The 21,865-nt window shown below is 30.2% G+C and overlaps 1 protein-coding gene across 3 annotated transcripts; it reads left to right on the top strand.

Moving 5' to 3' along the window:
- The first annotated feature begins 1,445 nt into the window (after nucleotides 1-1,445).
- On the top strand, nucleotides 1,446-20,948 carry LOC126655775 (cytochrome P450 87A3-like). Of its 3 annotated transcripts, none has more exons than XM_056103644.1 (9): nucleotides 1,446-1,702; nucleotides 1,876-2,200; nucleotides 8,518-8,664; nucleotides 9,243-9,389; nucleotides 9,589-9,678; nucleotides 20,140-20,218; nucleotides 20,305-20,411; nucleotides 20,486-20,613; nucleotides 20,737-20,948. In XM_056103644.1, exons 1-9 carry the CDS (start codon nucleotides 1,503-1,505, stop codon nucleotides 20,825-20,827), a joined length of 1,314 nt encoding a protein of 437 aa, XP_055959619.1. In that variant the 5' UTR covers nucleotides 1,446-1,502; the 3' UTR covers nucleotides 20,828-20,948. The 3 variants fall into 3 exon arrangements, with proteins under 3 accessions (XP_055959619.1, XP_055959620.1, XP_050206031.1); XM_050350074.2 differs by having other exon boundaries at nucleotides 1,447-1,702; nucleotides 9,243-9,494; XM_056103645.1 differs by lacking the exon at nucleotides 9,243-9,389.
- Nucleotides 20,949-21,865: the final 917 nt, after the last annotated feature.

The raw sequence follows: 21,865 nt of genomic DNA, 5'->3' as shown, positions 1-21,865 counted from the left end.
TAATAATTAACGGATTTTGGCATAATAAAAATTATTCCGAAATCTTAATTTATTTTGTTTTAATATTTTTTATTCCCAGTTTTTCTTAGTCGGTTAATCCCGCTCTTAATGAATAAAATTTCCAACAAATAAAATAGACTTTCCTCTGTCTAAATCTATATTATAATTTATTCTCAACCTCCTTGACTTTAGTTACTGCAAATTAGGATATGTGGCATTAATAACCGTAAGAAGACGGGTACGATTACACAATTAAAGCATAATGTTGCAAAAATTTCAAAATATGTGTACATGCGTAATTTCCTCAAGTGTAAAAGGTGGCTAAAAGGACTATGACGCTCTAACTTCCTTATAGTATTTAATCTAATTCTTGTAAATAAAAAACAGATCCATAAAACCTTAAGGGGCCGTTTGGTTCGTTAAAAAAAGAGAGGGAATGGGAATGATTCCCATTGTTTGTGTTTGTTTTGTCAAATTAAACTAGAGAATGAGAATGTGATTACCCCTTCAATGAGAATCACCCATTCCCCCCATACCCCATGGGAATGAACTTTTGGGAATGAAAATCAAAATTTAATAAAAAATTTAATGATAAATAATAAGTATATAATTATTAAAAAAATTATTTTAAAATTTTAAAAAATATACTTAAAATAAAAAAAATATATTTTTAATATATTTTAAAAAAAATTATTTTTTATTTTTTATAAATAATTTTTTTAAAAAAATTAATTTATTTTAAAAAAATATTTTTAAAAAAATTGATTTAAAAATATAATTTTTTTTATATAAAAGATATGTAAAAAATAAAAAAAATATTTTTAATAAATAATAAATAATTTTTTTATTAAACTTTACCCTTTCCTATTCTCATTCCTACACTTTAAACCAAACAAAAAATGCAAACAATCATTTCCATTTCCATTCCTTCTCATTCCGATTCTCATTCCCAACCTTGAACCAAACGGCCCCTAAGCCTTTGAAATTAGTTACAGTCGAAGTTTCTTTGGATATTTCTAAGTTATTCGTAGCAATTATTATCCAATCCTTCAAATTTACGACTATGCGTCAATGTAGTCTTTTGAGTTTCTTCAAATGAATCAACAGCTCATCACTCAAACATGTTTGTTTGAAAATCATCATTTGGGGCTCGAGTTGCTTGTCGCTTCCTCACTGTCTAAAAGTGGTGTCCACAAGTCAAGCAAGAAGGACATTTTTGTATTAATTTTGAAGATATTTGATAAAAGTAATAAGATCTTATAAATTTGTCAGTATATTTGTAGGATACGTTTTTTTATTATGATGAAATACTATAAATATAACATTATTAATTTATATATTAAATTATTTTTATAATATTAATACATAAATATGTCAAATTGAATACGAGGAAGAGATAATTGCCGAGATCTACCTACTGGGACCTAGTGCACTCATATAAGAGTAAGAATCTTAGTTGCAATAACTCAATCCATTATTGCAAAAAAGGAGAAGAAAAAGTCATGAGTTTTGTAGCAATAGTAGCCGTAAGCTTATTGGTATGCATTGCCCATTGGGTTTACAGCTGGTGGAGGAGCCAAAGGATCAATGGAAAACTGCCACCTGGTTCGATGGGTTTCCCGTTCATCGGAGAAACCATTCAATTCTTCACTCCCTACACCACAAGAGACATTCCTCCCTTCATCAAAAAGAGAATGGATAGGTACGGTGGTGGAATTAGAAATTTTATTTAAATTTTTTTGAGTCTGGAGTCTGGATGGGCGACCGTCATACCTCGCTCCACCCTATGCCTCTAGACACGCAATAAAAAAGACAAAATAATTAAAACGATGAATAATATACTTTTCTTGAATCCTTGTTTGGTTTGTGTTATAGGTACGGTTCTCTATTTAGAACGAGTATTGTTGGTTACCAAATTATAGTTTCGACGGATCCTGAGGCGAACAAGTTCATTTTCGAGCAAGAAGGGAAGTCCTTCATCTCTTGGTATATGGACAGCTTCGGCAATATTGTTGGAAAAGATAATTTTCTTTTCATGTATGGCGACTTACATAAGTATATAAGGAACTTGACATTATCTTTACTTGGTGTTCAAAGCCTTAGAGAAAAATTTCTTTCAGAAATGGAAGATTTAACTAGCAAACAATTGGAACTCTGGTCCAGCCAGCAAAGTGTGGACTTGAAAGAAGCCCTTTCAACGGTAAATTCATTCTAAATTTTTTAAGCATAATCCCGAGTAGTACTAGTACCCACCTATCGTTTTTGTTGCATCCTACATACCCAATATTGATTTATTTGATTTTGATTTCTAAACCTTTATTTTAATTCAAACGATGTTTTTTCGGCCAAAATGCATAGCTAGCAGTCAGATTTTGACATGTGACAATAGAATTCTGTTAATTTTATCTTGAAAACTTGTCATTTGTACATAATTTCATTTTAAAGGAGAATTTTTAGATTAAATTATGCATTTATAGCAAGTTTTCAAGTAGAAGAATAGTAAAATTCGGCTTCAACGTAAGCAGTTTTGGCCAAAAAATTTCTCTTTAAAACCAATTTAATGTTTACTATTAAAGATAAAGTATATTAAAATTTGGTCAGCATATTGTAAAAGTATGATAGTTTACATATTCTCAAGATCATTATCCGAATATTTTTATAAGTTAATTAGTTAAGTCTTAAACAATATATGTGGATTAAAGTATGTGGTACAGGATGTTTGTAATATATTTTAATGACAAAAAAAAAATTAATCCATATATTAAAGTGGTATAAAAAATTTTAACTTTAAAATCACTCGATAGTGCTCATCAATTCCTGATGATCTCATATGTTTAGGGGATGAAATAGTATGATTTCATCACAATTTTGAAGTAATTGGTCATCGGCCGTGGCGCCTTAATTAGATAACAATATATTCTAGTTAATTAAGGATATCGTTTCTATGGAATGTCATAAAAACTAATTTATAATTACAAATTTGAATTCATCTGCTTTGTGGATGAGCTTATATAATAATTATTTATCCAAAAAGAAAATTGAAATCATTTGCTTTGCAAATAAAGTTTATTTCTAGGTGTTATTTTGATAAGAACTGAAAATTTCATACCAAATTACAATATAGAATAAAATTATGATCCTTAATGCAAAACGTCATTTTTTTTAGAAATCAAATGCACCCTATGGAACCTTCACGCTGATGTTTGGGGTCGATTAGGGGGACTGTGTTTGTCAGTTTCTGTGGAAAAAGAAGACGAGAGTCCTTTCTTTAATAAATTTGGTTGGGTAAAAACAAAATAATTGAATGACTAGGTTTTAAAAAACTTAAAAATGATACTTGTGGTTGAAAATAATATCATCTCTTATATAGTTAATTAAAGAGTATTTGAGCATTCATTATAAATTTTAGACAATTAAACCCTTAAATTTAAAATAATAATCGTACAAACCCTCAGCTAATTAGTTTAAAAGTATTATTAATTTTATAAATATAAAAATTAATTTATAATAGAATACTTACATATTTTCTAAATATTATATAGTAAGGTAAATTAGAAAAATTTAAGTCATAAAAAATATACAATTAAAATTGTAAATAAAAACTATTTTTTGAAACTTGTTTATTTTTCTCATATTCTAGTTTTTATTATTGCGGGGTGTTTAGGTCAGATTTTTATTGGACTTTTTTAATTTTAAAATTTTCAAAAAGCTATGATTAAGTGTTTGGTAATTTGTTTTTGAGAAATAGTTGGTTGCTTTCAACTGTTATTGGAAAAACTTCATTAGGAGGTTTTGCCGACAATTGACAGTTATTTTAATATTATTAATTATTTAGATAAAATTATTTTAATTAAAATATTTTATTTTATAATATATAAAATCATATCAAAGCGGGCGAGTTCTGCAGGACACAAAACAATCTACAATTAAATAATCTACAATTAAATAATGTTGTTCAGTAATTATAAACTTAGCAAATCCTTTTTTATAAGATAATTTTAAATTGAATATTGTTGCTCATAAAAAAAATATAAAACTGATTTTAATTAAATATAATATAATTTTTATACCATAAATATAGAAAAATAATTATACTCTTTAAGATTTTTTAACATATCAGTAGTAACAGCTAACCGGATCCCACCAAATAGATATTGTCTATTAGCTATCAGGAACAACTAACATCAAATAGTTACACTAAGAAGCATGGAAAAGCTTTTCGAAAACAGAAAACTCTCAGAAACTCTCAGAAATTCATAAGAAAACGTTTCAGGCCGTTTCCGTAAACAAAAAAATTATGTAGTGATAAAAAAACCTAAAAAATTCTCAACTAATAATATTTTTGAATCAATTACCCACAATTTTTATTATTTATTTTATCTACGCTAAAATTTATTCTCTTATTTTTATTGGATTTAATTAATTTTTGATTTTTTTTATTAATTGGCATAGATGTATAAATAAAATTAAATATATAATATTTTATAATTAATTAAAAAAAACGTCATTTTTCTTAGAAATCAAATGCACCCTATTAGGGACTGTATTTGTCAGTTTCTGTGGAGGAAGAAGAGACGAGAGTCCTTTCTTTAATAAAACAGATTTAAAGAAACCTATTCTGTTTAAAAAAAAACCTACAAATGATACTTGTGGTCGAAAATATATATCATCTCTTATATAGTTAATTAAAGAGTATTTGAGCATTCATTATAAATTGTAGACAATTAAACCCTTCAATTTGAAATAATAATCGTATAAACCCTGAGCTAATTAGTTTAAAAGTATTATTAATTTTATTAATTATTAATTTTATAAATATAATAATTAATATATAATAGAATACTTACATATTTTCTAAATATAATATAGTACGGTAAATTAGAAAAATTTAAGTCATAAAAAATATACAATTAAAATTATGAATAAAAACTAGGGAAAAATTGAAAATTATCTAAAAAGAGAAAAGTAATCCCAAATATACGGATGTTTCAAATTTATTAGGGCCAATACTTGATTAACTTTCTAAAACTTTTGTAACACTTAATTATTAAAAAATTTCTCACCCAACACTTAATCGGTGTTTGAAAAAGAATACCGTGAAAGAATAAAAGCGAATTGGGAAGCAGTGGAGATGTAAATGAAGGAAGACGACGGTGGTGAAATGGGGCCGGAGAAGTTGGCGAGGCGGAGCTTCAGCAGTAGCAAGTGCATGAAGAAGAAGAACTGGTGCTGTTTTGGTCAAGTCGATGATCTTCTGCCCAATTCTACCGCCGTTCGCCATTGATATCAAAAAAGGGACTAAGGTAAGAAGATGAAGAGTGTTGAAACCAAAACAACAGCTAATTACTATTTTAATTAAACTGACATGTCAGTACAGATTTATGGTTTAGTATAGGAGGGTGGGTGGGTAAAAGTGTTTTAATAAATTTAAATTGACACATGGATTTCATGCAATAAACTATATTTTTAGTTTTTAAGTTACTGTAATATATAATATCTTTTTACACTTATTCTTAAACAATTAAAATAAATAAAATTCAATTAACTTTTATATAATTAGAGCTTAATTTTTTATATTATTTAATATATACTAAAATAAATAATTTCTAATTATAATATTACCGTGTCCCCGCTAAACTGTGTCCTTTTTTTTAAATGTCGTTCCCCAAACTTATAACGGTGTTCGTACTCGTTCTCATACCGATATCGGTGCTTCATAGTGTTTTTGGTCATTTGTTATATATTTTAGTGCCTCATTGTGTCAAAATTAGGTATTTTTTGTCTACTTTCTGTATACCGTATAATATTTATGTAATTATACTTTTGCTTATGTCAAAGTTTAATTATACTTTTAGTATAAAACAAATATATCTCATATATGATACTATATAATAAACGTATATGTAAAGTATAAAAAGGATACCGTATAACAAAAGTATATAAAAAGTATAAAAATGATACCGTATAATAAAGATATATGTAAAGTATATACAAAAAATACATAAAGTATACTTAAGAGTTTTTATAGAAAATATGCTTATTGATTAGCAAATGTATCACAATTAATTATTTTGACATTACAAAGTATATGCAAAATATACATGGAGTATATTTATTATTTTCTATAAAGTATACATAAAAAATACACATAATAGACCCAGAGTGTATTTATTATTTCTTATAAAACATACACAAAATATAAACAAAAAATACCCAAAATATACTTATTATTTTATATAGAAAAATACTTATTGTTTTCTAGAGGTGTATATAAATGTATCAAAACTAATTATTTTAACATTACAAAGTATACACAGAGTATATATAAAGAATACCTATTATTTTCTATAAAGTATACATAAAAAATACACAAAATGTACATAAAACATATTTATTATTTTTTATAGAACATACACAAAGTATACACAAAAAATACAAAAAATATACTTATTAATTTCTAAAAAGTGTACTTGAGCATTATGCCGGAAGAATTGCCAAGAAAATTGTCAATATAGACATCTTTCCCAAAAGAGATGTAAAAATTAAAATATAGAGGATCTGATAAAATGGTTGGCGGTTCCCTCAACAACTAGATCCATTTTGACCTTCAATATATCATTGTGACCGAAAAACAACGAGGTACATAAAAAATCACATCTGCTCAACTGTAGTAGCTGTAGAAGAAGAACAAATAATTATGATTTTAATCTACAAATTAAATGAAAGACCATGACCAAATCAAGAGACAAAAACCCAATTATAATTTACTGTTTTCTCATAATTCTTCCAAAGAAAATAAAAGGTGGGTAACAAACAAAATGGAACATGCATGCATGCTGCTAATAAAAAAAATCAAGAATTTAGAATGTTTGGATGTTGAAGGGAACAAATAAAAGAGAACCCATTTCATGAATTGAAGGAAAATAAAGAAAACGCATATAAAGATTGAAGAATCAAGAGATTATGATACATAACTCCGGTCACGGTGTCATCTCTGAAATTAAATGGAGGCTATTGAAACAAAGCAAATCCAATCAAAATCTTGGAGTTAAATCTGTACATGTAAGGATAAACTTTGACTAACAACGACGAGTTTCTTCTAAGAACTATAATAAAGGTCTGATCACCAGCCGACTACTCAGTTTGGAATAAAGCGGAGGACGGCGGAAACTGGAGAGCAAAATATACAGATAAGGGCAGTTTAGCAGATTAGTGTTGTGTGAGCAAAGGAGATAAGCCATCAGAAAAAAAAACTATTGTCAGTACGTATCCAATCAAAAAAAAAGATGTCAGCACGTGTTATGGAAAATAGAAAACTTTTGCTGCAAAAAGTTAAATGTGTCAGTATTTATTTAATTATTTTCAGTTTTCACGTGGTAGGTCTAATTTCCTCTAAAAACTATCTATTGAAACTTGTTTATTTTTCTCATATTCCAGTTTTCATAATTGCGGGGTGTTTAGGTCAGATTTTTGGTGGACTTTATTAATTTTAAGATTTTCAAAAAGCTATGATTAAGTGTTTGATAATTTTTTTTTGAAAAATAGTTGGTTGCTTTCAACTGCTATTGGAAAAGCTATATTGGGAGGTTTTGCCGACAATTGACATTTATTTTAATATTATTAATTATTTAGATAAAAATAATATATAAAATCATATCAAAGCGGTCGAGTTCTGCAGGACAGAAAACAGTAATTTTTCCTACTCTGAGAATGACGTTTTTTGATGTATTGATTTTTTTCTTTAATAATCTTTGGTTTTTTGTTCTGTTTTAACTCTTTTGTCTTCCCCCTATTTGTGGTTGAGCTAATTTATGAATCATTTATTCAAAATAATATATATTAAATTATATACTCTTATTTTTAAATAATTAATTATTTATAAATTATATAAAAGTATCTTATACATATTACAATCTTTAATTAAATTAATTTTTTGATTAATTATAAACTTATCAAATCTTTTTTATAAGATAATTTTAAATTAAATGTTGTTTCTCATAAAAAAAATTATAAAAATGATTTTAAATAAATATAATATAATTTTTTATAACATAAATATAGAAAAAATAATTATACTCTTTAAGCTTTTTTAATATATCAATAGTAACACCTAATCAGATACCACCAAATAGATATTGTTTAGTTATCATGAACAACTAACATCTAATAGCTATATAAATAATAGATCAACGTATAATTTTTTTTTAAAAAATCCAACATGAATGAAGTTGTTATAAATTTTATCGTTGCTTAAAAAAATTATGTTAATTTTCAAAATACATTTAAAAGAGCTGGTTGATTTAAAAAAAAAAACGTGAACGAACGACAATAGTTTTTGATTTAAAAATAAAAACACAACCAAATAACAATAATTTTCTTAAGAAAAACAGAACCATATGATAAATATATGTTCCCCGGCCCTATAGGTCCTTGCTACTGCTTCACATGATACTACGAGCTTATAAAAAGTACCCAAATTAATTATATAATTCAGTTTTCGGGTTTTGCGTTCCGCAGATGATATTTAATTTTACTAGCAAAAAGCTGTTTGGTTCTGGAGAAAAAAACATAGGAAAGTTGAAAGAATCTTATGTTGCTTTTCTGGATGGGTTGATCTCCTTTCCACTGTACATACCTGGAACTGCTTACTGGAAATGCATACAGGTTAATTTTCTTTTCTCCATCTCCTACTTTTGAATGTTGGATGACTTTAAAAAACTTGAAATTTCTTGGTTTAATAGTTCAGAATATTCAATTATTGTTTATTCTATCATTAGATAATTTAACGTTATAGACGTCTTATTAATTTCTTACACGAAAGACATATTATACCCATCACATCGAATATATATTCCATAAATTTGTATGAATTTGATAAACTACTACCGCTTGGGATTTGAGAATTAAATTAAGAAAAAGATTGGGTACTATATTGATTAATAACTCAATTTCTTTATATTAATTTGGTCCATGGAATGGATGGATATTACATAAAAAATAGAATAACAAATTTTTACTTTTTTGAGACGAATGCTTATTCCATAAAATCATAAAATAATAACTGTTAGGAGTTAGTTATTAAAAAAAATAACTGTAAGGAGTTATTATTACATAAATCTAAGTAGAGAATTGTCATTGTATGTTATTCCGAGCCCATTTTATGAACCAAACATAGCTATTATCTATTTGTTACTGTTTTATCTATGATTCAGTAGCTTTAAATTGATTTAAAATTTTATTAGGGACGCAAGGAAGCAATGAAGCTTATACAGAAATTACTGGATGAAAGGCGAAGAAACCCTAATAGCCAAAAAAAAGATTTTGTTGATGTAATTGTAGAAGAATTAAGTAAAAAAGGAACAGTTCTAACAGAGACGACGGCTTTAAATGTACTTTTTCTTCTTCCCTTTGCATTTTTTGAGTCTACTTCCTCCGTTATGGTATTAGCCATTGAATACTTACTTGAAAACCCTGAAGCTCTCGAAGAATTAACAGTGAGTCAATTTAGTCAATTTTTTTATCTGATTTTTTAGATAAATGGCATGAGATTGATTAGCTTAGACTTTTTTTTTTTGATTTTGGTTTCAGAAAGAACATGAATCCATCATAAGCAGCCGAAAAAGAAATGAATTTGGAATCACTTGGCAAGAATTCAGGTCTATGACTTTTACACATAAGGTAATCTTTCTCTATATTTTAATTTAACTAGTTTCGCATTACGTGCTATGCACGTGGCTCGTAACGTAACTTGTCAATGAACATATTAGTAAATTTATTATAATTATATTAATTTTTTATTTATAATTTATTTTTTTCCATACTGAATTTATTCTTCTTTTGGTTTTATAATTAAATAATTAACTTAATTTTATTAATAATATCTTTAAAAATAATAAGATAAAAATTTAAATAATAATATATTGAACAAATACAGTATTTTAATTTTATAGTTCAATCAAACTAAAAGATAGGTATTCCTACTAATTTGAAGACAATTTAGTTATTTTTTACATACTAAAAACTAAATTGCAGATAATTTAGCTACCTATTCTAATTAGGACTTTAATTACAATAGTAATTAATTAAATAAATAATTAGTTAATGACTATTAAACATTTATTTAATAGTAAATTAAAAAGGATTATTCAGTAAATTTGTCTGTCCCCCCCCTCCTCCATCCGTGCTTTTATATACTAGTTTTTCGCCACGTACTACGCACGTGAGCGATACTTATATGACTCGTTAATTAATTAGATAACAAATAAATTATTTAATATCACGTTTTATTTTTTTATTAAAAATATAAAAAAAAGAAGTACTATATGACTACTGTCTATAAAATTGGGTCATAAGATTCCTAATCATCAGTATGTTAACCCCTGAACTATAAGTCTTCTTAATTTTAAACTTTTAAAATTCAATTTCTGTTAAACTATAAATCCTTTTCAATTTCAAACTTTTCGTATTTGTAAAATATAACTTTTAGTTTTTATCTATGTTTTATTTTGAAAACTACATACTTCATCAATTAAAATACAAATGACTCCTATTAAGAATCAACAATTATACAAAAATGACTCCTATTAAGAATTAACAATTATACAAAAATGACTCCTCTTAAAATTAAACTTCTTCTCTTGTGTATTATTTTTATTCATATAAATCATTAGAATAAAAAAACATGCAAAATTGTAACCTTAAAATGTTATTAAAAACGGAAAAACAAAAAAATTGGGAAACTAATAAAAATGTGTCTTCCTTTTGTTTATATTAATAAATTGTTTTATTTATTTGCAAATTTTTCATCATACAAGCATATATTTATAATGTTAATTTACTAAATTAATCCTATAAAACTACTTATGCTGACTTTTGCATATATAAATTTAATAATTCTAGAATTAAATTTGTACTCAATATCGTAAATGTTTTAACTATTGAAGGCTAGTATTGAAGAAATCGATTTTTTTTAAATCAAAATTATAGCACGTTAATTGATATGCATATGACCCGCGCATTATTATATTAAATATTAACTAAATTGTTAAATACAACATTTTAGTTTTTAATAAATTATAATATTTTGTTTGAATTAAAATAATATTTCAAATTTTATGAATTTTTATTTTCCATACATATTTTCAGAAATTAAAGATATTTATTATTAGTAATAAATTGGAGTTTATTATTGTAGAAATAATATGATGCTAATTAAAATATACTTAGAAACATAGCCTGAAGATCCAACATAGCCTAATTATAAGAGATTCATATTTTAAGAAAGTTCAGTATGCTTCTCACTTATATCTATGACAATCCAACAATAGTCTAATTATCAGCGATTAAGAGATTTTTTTATTTTGAAAAAAGAAACAGGAAATTTTATATAGTATGCAAAAAATAATACTAAATCATTATATACAATTTTGTTATGAAATTTATCTCTATAACTCATGATATATGCAGAAATAAGTGAAGAGAATTTTTATTATCAAAGCATAAACATCCTTAACCTTTGGGTTAAAATTTTTGGCTGAAGAAAAATCACCAGAAAATAGTTTACTCGCCTCCATAATTATTCATTGAAATAAAGTTGAACCGCATCTCCAAACTTCCTTTTCAAATTATTATATTAGCAATTAGACTCTTAATTGTATGTTTTATGTTAGAATTTGTACTTTGCTAAAACGTATATAGATTACATGAAAGACATCCTTAAGAGCACGCAAACTTGCTAAATGTAAGCACTAAATATGCAGACACGTATTTTGCTATAATAATTAGACTTCTATTAGCTAAAATAATTTTTTTAATAGTATTAGACTTCTAAGAAGAAACTTATCATATAAGAAGAGTCATTTGTGATGTGGAATACCTTATATGACATGAATGCGAAAATTTGTCCTTATCTAAATTTTGTTTTTCAATTGTAATTAAACTCTTTAATAAATCATAATTAGTTCTATTTTCTATTATAAATTATACCCTTAATGAAATCTATAATTGTAATTTTGCCTGTCCCCCCCTCTCCCACATATAAGATAGTTATAGATAGATAGATAGTATAGATATAAATATAGATTAGTATAACAGTGCTACAATAAATTTAACGTTTATACTAAGGAAAAATACTTTAAATAAAATAATTTGGTATAGCAATTGGTTGTATCATGTTAAAAGCAGGGGTGTGCACTCTGGTTAGCGGAATTAACTGACTGAATTAAACTTAAATTTTAATTTGCATTCGTTTTCGGTTAATTCAGTTTATTTATAGCTAAAACAAAATTTAAATTTTGAGTAATTTATGTTCGGTACAGTTTAGTTTTATAAATGAATTTTTAAATTTAATCGAAATGAGTGAATTAGCGAATTTTTTTTTGATGAATAATATGTATATAAAAGGCCACGAGAAGTGGCAAAGACCTAAACTCTTAAGCTTTCGCACAAGAATTGGCACACTCAAGGTGACACACTAGAGGCTACGACTCAGAGAAAGCCAAAAAACAATGTCATCTGTCTGAAAACAGAATACAAAAGGGATTCATAAAGAAATCCAAACCCGAATAACTGAACTCCCTATTACAACATTTGTAAATAAAAGCTGCCTTATAAAACATTCAAAAATCACCGCCTCCTTGTTTGAATCTTTATGCTGAAAGACTCTGATGTTTCTGCATTTCCATATATCCCATAAAACAACAAACGAAAAAAACATGCCAAAGCTTCCAATACGACCCTTTTGGTATAATGTTGGTCCATTGCACCACAAAATCACCAAAAGAATTTGGAAAAGGCCAAGAAATATCAATCTTTTGGAGAACGCCACACCAAACACTTCGAGCAAAATTACAGTGAATAAGAATATGAGCTTGAGTTTCCACCACACCACAAAGTGAACACAAAGAGTTATCAACCAAGACTATAGAGCGGATAGCTAAAAAATCCAGAGATGGTAACCTACCATGTAAAGCAAGCCAAATAAAAAATTTGACTTTAGGAGGCGCACAAGATTTCCACGTTGAAGCAAATAAAAGATTATTCCCATTTGAGTCCTTAACCTGATCAGAAAAGCCCCTCATATGCTGTTGAAAATCAATAATGTTAACCGTAGAGTGATGCCCAGATTGCCGAAAGGCAGTACGAAAACTCTCAGTTACAGCTGTAGATGAACGATTTAAATCAGAAGGCACAGCAGATTCGTTAATAACAGCAGGTTTGTTTAAATCGGAAGAAGAAACAGCAGCAGAAACGGAAGCAGAAATGACAGCAAAAACAGCAAAAACGGCAGCAGAAACGACAGCAGAGACGCCATTAAAACGGCCATCAGGTCTGTTAAAAACAACAGCAGCAGAACATCCATTTATCAACGGGGCAGCAGGTTCTTGAAGGTCGACAGCTGATCCACGAAGAGCAGGAGCTGCAGGTTGAAAAAATAATTATGAAAAAGCAGCAGAATTTCGGTCAACGGGTCTATTAACAGCAACAATAGAAGCTGAACCAGTTTGCTCATTCCCAATTCCACGATGAATAAAGTGGTCAGCAGGTTCGGTGGTGCACAGCTGAACTCCTCCATTATTATCCAATGCATCCAATGCCTTATGAGCCAAACGGTTAAAAGAAGCAGAGGTAAACAATTTAGAATTAGAATGCCAAGAGACCTTATCATGTGTCCCAACAATTGCATTAAGATTATTAAAACAAGATTGAAACTCCCCCAAACTAAAAATTTCAGCTCCACGTAAACGACAACGCCAACGCTATCCGGTATCCCAAACGTCACGAATAGTAACATTCTTTTGGTTTGAAAGTTGATAAAGACGTCGAAATAAATGTAACGCCGAACCATTGCCTAATCAATTGTCATTCCATAACGAAATATTTGTTCCATCACCAATGGAATAATGCAAATTATTGATGAAAACACACTAACCATTGAAATCATTGCGGCAACTTTTTTTAATCCCTTTCCAAATAAAAGATAATTTTTTCACATCCCCATGAACTAAAAAATTCCAATCAACCACCGAAGAGCAACTAGACACCACCTTGAACCAAATAGAGCTACCATTATTAATCCTCAAATTCCAAATCCACTTAAAAAGTAGACTTTTATTTCTAAGACGAAGATTAGAAATTCTTAAACCTCCATTAGCAAAATCCTTACAAATGTCCTTCCAAGCGACCTTACACAGAGATCTAGCAAAACCATCCCCTTTTCAGAGAAAATGCATCATATAGGACTCTAATTGTTTCTGAACATGAGTAGGCATGCTAAAGATAGACATGAAATAGATCGGGATGCTGAATAAGACCGATTTAATAAGAACTAACCTTCCTGCAGGAGAAAGCAGAGATCCCTTCCAAAGGGCCAATCTCGACTTAAATCGTTCCACCACACTGTCCCAAGAATTAGCGAATAGCTTTCTATTAGTAAGAGGAAGACCCAAATACTTAATAGGGAAGGAATCAACCTTACAGCCAACCACCTGAGCAGCCGCCAATAAATCTACTTCATTCACATTAACTCCAAAAATAGAGCTTTTGTGAAAATTGATCGTCAGACCAGAGATCAATTCAAATTATCGAAGGATACGAGTCAAGTTCCTAAGCTTCTCAATATCAAAAGGAATGAAAAGAATCGTGTCATCCGCAAACTGAAGAAGAGAGACAGGATCATGATTCACAGAGTAGCGGTAACCCTGAGTAAATCTCAAATCACAAGTACGGGCAAGAATCTGATTCAATCCTTCAACTGCAATAACAAACAGATAAGGGGAGATTGGATCTCCCTGCCGGACTCCTCTCTTGAGAGGAAATGGATCAATCGGACTACCATTGACCAGGACAGAGGTGTTCGCCGAAGAGAAGCAGCAATTCATCCACTCAATCCATTTGCCTGGAAAATTCATACAACGCATCACAAAAATTAAATAGCCCCAATCAATACTGTCAGAAGCTTTATGGAAATCAAGCTTTAAAACAAGCAGTTTCTCCCTCATTTGAGTAGCTGAGTGAACAATCTCATTAGCTATCATAGAGCATTCCAGAATGCTTCGCCCTTTTAAAAAAGTGTGTTGACTATTAGAAATTAAGTTGGCAAGAAGAGGCGCTAATCTTCGAGAAAGAACCTTCGAAAGAAGATTGAAAAGGCCATGGACTAAACTGATAGGTCTGTAGTCTTTGATATTCGAAGATCCAGCCATCTTAGGAATCAGAACCATGAAAGAGGAGTTAATACCATTAGGCAAGATATTGAATCGAAAAAACCCAGAGAAAAAATCAACAATTGCATCCTTCATAATAGGCCAAGCTCCCCGGTATAAGAAGTAGTTGAAACCGTCAGGTCCTGGTGCTTTTTTTCACCACACGAACAAAGAGCACCAAAAATCTCACTCTCCATGAACGGTCTAATCAGAATGTCAGCCTGTGAAACCGTGACTTTTGAGAAAGTTAAACCCGTAAATCATAGACAATCCTATCACTTTGGCTGTAAAGAGAACAAAAAAAATTCCTGATATGAAGTCTGATATCTGTAGGCTCAACAAAAGTAGTGTCTCCCACTTGAATAGAAGAAATGTGGTTGTTTCTATAGTGCGTAGAAGCCACACTATGAAAAAACTTAATGTTTCTGTCCCCATCAACATTCCATTTCAACCTAGATTTCTGAACCCATAAAGAATCCGCTCTTCTCTCCGCTGTCCATAATTCCGGCTTTAGCTTGCTAATATCATATTTTTCAGCTTTAGTGAGTAGCCCAGATTCTACAACAATTTCCTTAACAAGAATCTCTTGAGAAAGCTCCTTTATACGTTTATTTTGATCCCCAAAAACCTCAGAATTCCAAATTTTAATTTTTTTTATCTCAGTTCTCTTAATCTCTGAATGAGATTTGGAGAATTTAAACAAACTAAACCCCAACTCTCAGCAACAAAACTGCTAAAATCCTCATGCTCTCACCAAGAATCAACAGAGCAAAAATGCTTAGGCCCCCAATCAAAAACATTAGCACTGCGAAAATGAATAGGGACATGATCAGACTGACCTCTAGGTAAAGCAGTAAGCGACATCTGTGGCCAAATAGGCCCGGCAGTAGCTGAAATCAAACATCAGTCTATAAGCGACTGAGATAGTGAATTTTGCCAATTAAAGCGTCTTCCCTGAAGGGGGAGATCCAGCAGCTCAGAAGTATTAACAAAATCACAAAAAGCTAACATCGAAGTAGTAAATCCCGAACTATTTGACCTATCCTCCGGAAAAAGAGTCTCACTAAAATCTCCAATGATAAAAATAGTTCCTTGGAAACCCATAAGATGCGAAAGCTCCTCCCAAAACAACAAACGTTCAAAACTGGCATTACTAGCATAAACAAGAATATGGCGGTACCGAATAAAATCAAAGACAAAATTAAGTGCAATCCATCTAGAACCCTTAGTAGTCATAGCATTACTAATCAGAACAGGATTCCAGATAAGAACTAAACCGCCTGAAGCACCCACCGAAGGAATCCAATCATAACCAAAGTCTAAATTAGGCCACAAATTGTTAATAAGAAAATTATCAATAATTTCTTTTTTGGACTCCACAAGACCAATAAATAATAAGTCATGTTTAGAAATCATCTGACGAATGAATTTCTGCTAACAAACCTCCTCTACAATTCCACGAAACAAAAAATAGGGGCAAAGACATGGACAGGAAAAAAAACCTCGAAAAGAAAACGAACCTTAAATTTGCTGAATTCTAGTAGTAGAACCCATTTTCTGCGCCAATTTACGCAGAGTTGCTGATCTGATTTCTCAATGTAAGATACCTAGATCATGCCCGATTTGCCATGTCTTGCTTACCTCATCTTCTTGTGTTAATACCTCAGAAGAATCTTTTCTACCTCCGTTGATTCTATTCATGTTAGCAATATCCGCATCCGACAAATCCTCGCCACTTGTCGCCTCAGTAGTAGAACATGATAAAATATCTCCCAGTCTATCCATCTTCTTCTTCTTCTTTTCACTAAATGTTGCAGATTTGCCACCAAACACATCTGCTGAATCTGCCTTCTTTGAAGCCTCTTGAACAACACCTAATGATTCGGTAATCTGTTCATTAAAAACCATATTGTTTGCTGCAGAACCCGTCAGCTCCGCAACCTCCTGTTCAACACCCGTTTGTACCTCAATTATTGCACTACATGTTGCAACAACCGTCAGTTCATCAACCCGCTCGTCATTCTGATCAATAGCAACAGTAAATTGTTCATCGGTGACCAATTTTTTTGCACCCTGTTCCTCTACATTTAAAGTATGTTGCTGATCCACCAAGACTACCTGTTGAAAACCCTCCACAACCTGTTGTTGTTCGACGTCCACTTGATGTTCCCTGCTAAGCTGATTTTCTTCTTCCATCATCTGCTGTTCAATGCTGACCATTGGATTTTCTGAGTTAAAAAACTGCCGCTGGATTGGTTCTGTCACATTCAATAAATGCTGAATCTGCTGAACTGGTTCATCAATATTCGAAATCTGCTGCTGAGTTGCTTCCTTCACCATTGAATTCTGTTGTTCTGAAAAATTTTCTTCTCTTTCCGATATAACTGAATTGAATTCAATCAATTGTTGGGAATCCAAGTCCTGAATCGTTTCCTTTGATGCAATAGGAATATACCCATCCAAGTTCGAAGGTATAGGTTCCTCAATGTGTAAAGAACGATTACCCTCGACTAGACGATCAATGAGCGCCCCACCAAGCAATTGATCATGAAACTATTCCTCTTGTACGAGCATAGGATCAGCAATCACCGTGTTAAATGAGTCCAGCAAATTAACACTCGGAATGGTAGAATGCTCTACAACCAGGTTTGAAGAATCAATTTTCTCCCCATACATTAAAAAATCAATTGGTTTGTCCACTTCCTTGATAAATACAGTGTATGATTTATCACCTGAAATCACCTCCAAAGATTGATCAATATGTCGGCAGGTGCTCGAGATAAGAACACAACCCATATCAATCCGATTTCTATTCACAATATCTGAACCGATCGAAACTGTTTCACCCACCATATTACGTATCTTTTCAAAAATAATGGGAGACCATAGACAAAGAGGTAATCCAGAGATTGAAATCCACACAAGACGGTAATAAGCTTGATCGCAATTCTTTGCCCAAGCAAAGGATTGAAAATAATCCATAAGAGAGCAATCAACATTCTGCATAAAATTGTTAGCAATAATAGCAAAATTAAAAGTTATAAGAAGAAAGTTACCTCCCATGAAAGCCAAATTCTCAATGCCGAAGTTATGGCTGGAGAGAAATAACTTTGCGTCTAATATTTTTTTCAACGTTATTTGCCCTAGCAACAATAGATCGTTCAACCCTTTCCACGTCCGCTGCAATTCCGGATATGATCTGATTTGAGTTCCAACTTCAAGTCATATGAAACAGGTTCCTTGCTCGATGATGCTTCATTAATCGCTCCCTTCGTAAAAGCATCACGGTATGATCTGTTATCACGCAGTTCCGGTGACAGAATTGGTTTGCTGTGGGGAACAATGATCTTGTTGTCCCGAGCTGTTTGCTGAGAAGTCTGCTTTGTAGGGAACTTATCAAGAAACGCACGAAGTTTAAATCTACCAATACAGATTAAATTCAGCTGATCAATGATTGTTACCGTCGATCTATCCGGATCTGGCCTGAAAAATCCAAAGCTGACATTCCGTTTCGTGAGTTTCTTAGCTAAGGAAACCCTACCCTTAACACCATACCTTGCAAAAACCTTCTCTAAATCATGATATCTCCATGTTTTAGGATAATTCTCAAAGTAGATAACCCTGGGTTCTTCTTGAGAAGCCGAGAAATTCTGTTGTGGATGCGTTGTCTTCCTTGATGCATGGATTGCATGGTCTGAGGCTTGAAGAGGGTTGGGGGTTAGGGTTTTTTGTGGAGATGGGGAGGAGAGAGGGGAGAGACATCGGGTTTTTATATGCTATGGTTTGGAATTATTGAGATCAGCTATAAATGAGAATACAGATCTAATCAAAGGTTTATAGGGGTTTATTGCAAATGGAGGAATTGATTATCTAGAGAGAGGAAGTTTGATGTTTCTGCGTTTCATGTTATTATAATAGTTATTTAGATATTTAAGGTGTTTTTGTAATTTTTATAGTAATTAGATATTAATATACCTTCTAAATTTATATATTACTCAAAATTAACACGAAAAATAATTTTCTTTTTTATTTTATTTGTTTTTATAATTCATGAAAATAATAATAATTAATATTGATAACACTGAGTTATTCGGTTAACCAAAATAATTGAACAAGATCAAATAATTATTTCTTTTGGGGGTTATGCTTTGGTTGTATATAGTTCAGTTACGGTTACAAAAATATGAACAACTTTGATTATGTTTAATTCGGGTTAGGTTTGGTTTGATCACCGAACCGAATACCCACCCATAAATATAAGAATATGCTGTTGTTTAAGATGCCATGTCCGATAACATGACAATCGAAGTGGCAACAATTTTAATAATATACTTTATTTGGTCAAGATATCGCTTAGGACTAGTGTTTTAAAAATCAGACAGAACGTGCCGGTGGAAAAGGGATTTGGCAACTGTTCCGGTTTAAAAAATACAAAAATAAAAAATCCGGTTGAATAGGTTTGGACCGGCTTGCACGAGATAAATTGGTCATTGAACCGGTTGGACCACTGTCAAACCGGATGAAGAGAATTTGCGACAGAAAAATCCGTCGCTAAAAACCTAAATTCCATCCCTAAAGTTAATTTTTTTATTTTTAAAATTTTTCATTAAATCGGTTCAACCGGCGGTTGAACCGGTTGAACTTAAAACCGGTGGTTTTACCGGTACAGCCACCAATTCGGTTTTTAAAACACTGCCTAGGACAACAGTGAGATATTATCACTTGTAATAAATAGTAAAAGACTTGGTACAATTTTGATTCAAATTAAATTTAGATATCAAATTGAAACATAAGACAAAGATTTTATATCTATTAGCTAACCTTTTAATTCTTTCTTCTTATTATTAAAACGGCCAAAGGAAAGATATGTAGTCTTCAAATTTCAGGTTTAAGCGTAAGCCCTATCATTAGAGATGTTGTAATAATTATTTTACAGGTTATAAATGAAACAACAAGGCTTGCAAATATTGTCCCCGGAATTTTTCGGAAGGCGCTAAAAGACGTAAAATTAAAAGGTATGTTTGAAATAATAGCAAAGTTATTGATCCATTTAAAAAAGAAAACATTGTTCTTCTAACAAAATTATAATGGCAAAATGCAGAATATACAATTCCAGCAGGATGGATCGTTATGGTTTGCCCGACCACAGTTCATTTGAATCCTATAAAATACAATGATCCGTGCACCTTCGATCCATGGCGATGGAAGGTATTTAACTATGACAGGAAAAAATTATTCAAGAAACATTGAGAGTTAATCTTTGAATTTATTTTATGAAACAGCCGGAAGAATTGCACACGGGATCAGAAAATTTTATGGTATTTGGCGGAGGATCGAGACTTTGTGCTGGAGCTGACTTTGTCAAATTGCAAATGGCAGTTTTTCTCCATCATCTGGTTACAAAATACAGGTATATTTACACAATCAACAGAAAAAATCAACCAAACCGACTCATTTAAAATATTTAATTTTTGATAAAAAATAGCTTTTTTTAGTTGTAATTTTATTTGTTTGTTCATTTGTAATTAAATAGGTGGAATTTGATCAAGGGACATTTTGTGAAGAAGCCAGGGCTGGTGTTTCCGAATGGTTTCTATGTTCAATTCCTTAAGAGAAATCTCTAATCTTTCAGGACAGTCCTGAAAAATGGCTCTAAATTGAAAATGTTTGTATATTGGTGTCGTAGAAATTAAAACTTGTCAAATAATATAATAAATAAATAAATTTGACAGTTTATTCTATCAATTTAATGGGTTGCTTTAATTATATTCCAACGGTAAATAAAAACATGAAGCATTTAGTGGGTAATTTTCATCAACGGTCCTCAAATTTTAAAAGTCATATCCGAACCGTCCATCAATTTTGAAATCATATATGATCTTCTCTAAGGAGTAAGGACATTGTTCAAAAAGGTCAATCTTGGTTGCTATAGTTTTTCAGCTGTAAAACTAACTAGTACAAAAAGAAAAAATATTTTCAATCTAATCCATTTTCTTTTAAATGATCTAATAAAAAGTAAATAAATTTTTAAAAAAACATAAAAATATTATTTGAATAATAATTTATTTAATTAAGCATAAATTCAAAAAATAATAATTAAAATTAAAATTAAATTAAGTTTTATTAAGCTTGTTTAATGGTAATTCAACCGAGAGTTCAAACTTTAATAATATGTCTAAATTGATCTCTTTGAACAATGTGAAAAATGAAATGCACAAACTTCCCGAGCAGTTCCGTGCAAAAATAATTTTAGATAAAACCAAAAGAAAAATCTACTTTAGCAAACGAAGTAGAAAAATTGATAAATAATAGGTTAAACGCAATTAAAAGGGGAAAAAGGTTAAAGAGATAAAAGGATCAATAAATGGCAAAACAATTCTTCAATATAGAAAAAAAATTGTACCTTTTATTACAGATCCTACAACCAAAGCAGCCAATATAAATAATACTCTCTCCGTCCCAATAAAATTGTTCACTTTGCCTTTATCACACAGTTTAAGAAAAGAAATTATTATTTATGGATTTTTGTAAAATTTTCTTTACTTTGCTTGTCATACCCCTATTTAATATAAAGTTCACTTACAATTTAATTTCAATTTACTCATTAGTGGATTTTAAACAAAAATAATATAGAAAAATCGAATAAAATTAATTATTTTATA

This window comes from Mercurialis annua, linkage group LG7 (assembly GCF_937616625.2).
Source record: "Mercurialis annua linkage group LG7, ddMerAnnu1.2, whole genome shotgun sequence".
NCBI lineage: Eukaryota > Viridiplantae > Streptophyta > Magnoliopsida > Malpighiales > Euphorbiaceae > Mercurialis > Mercurialis annua.
This window is presented reverse-complemented; position numbering and strand designations above follow the sequence as displayed.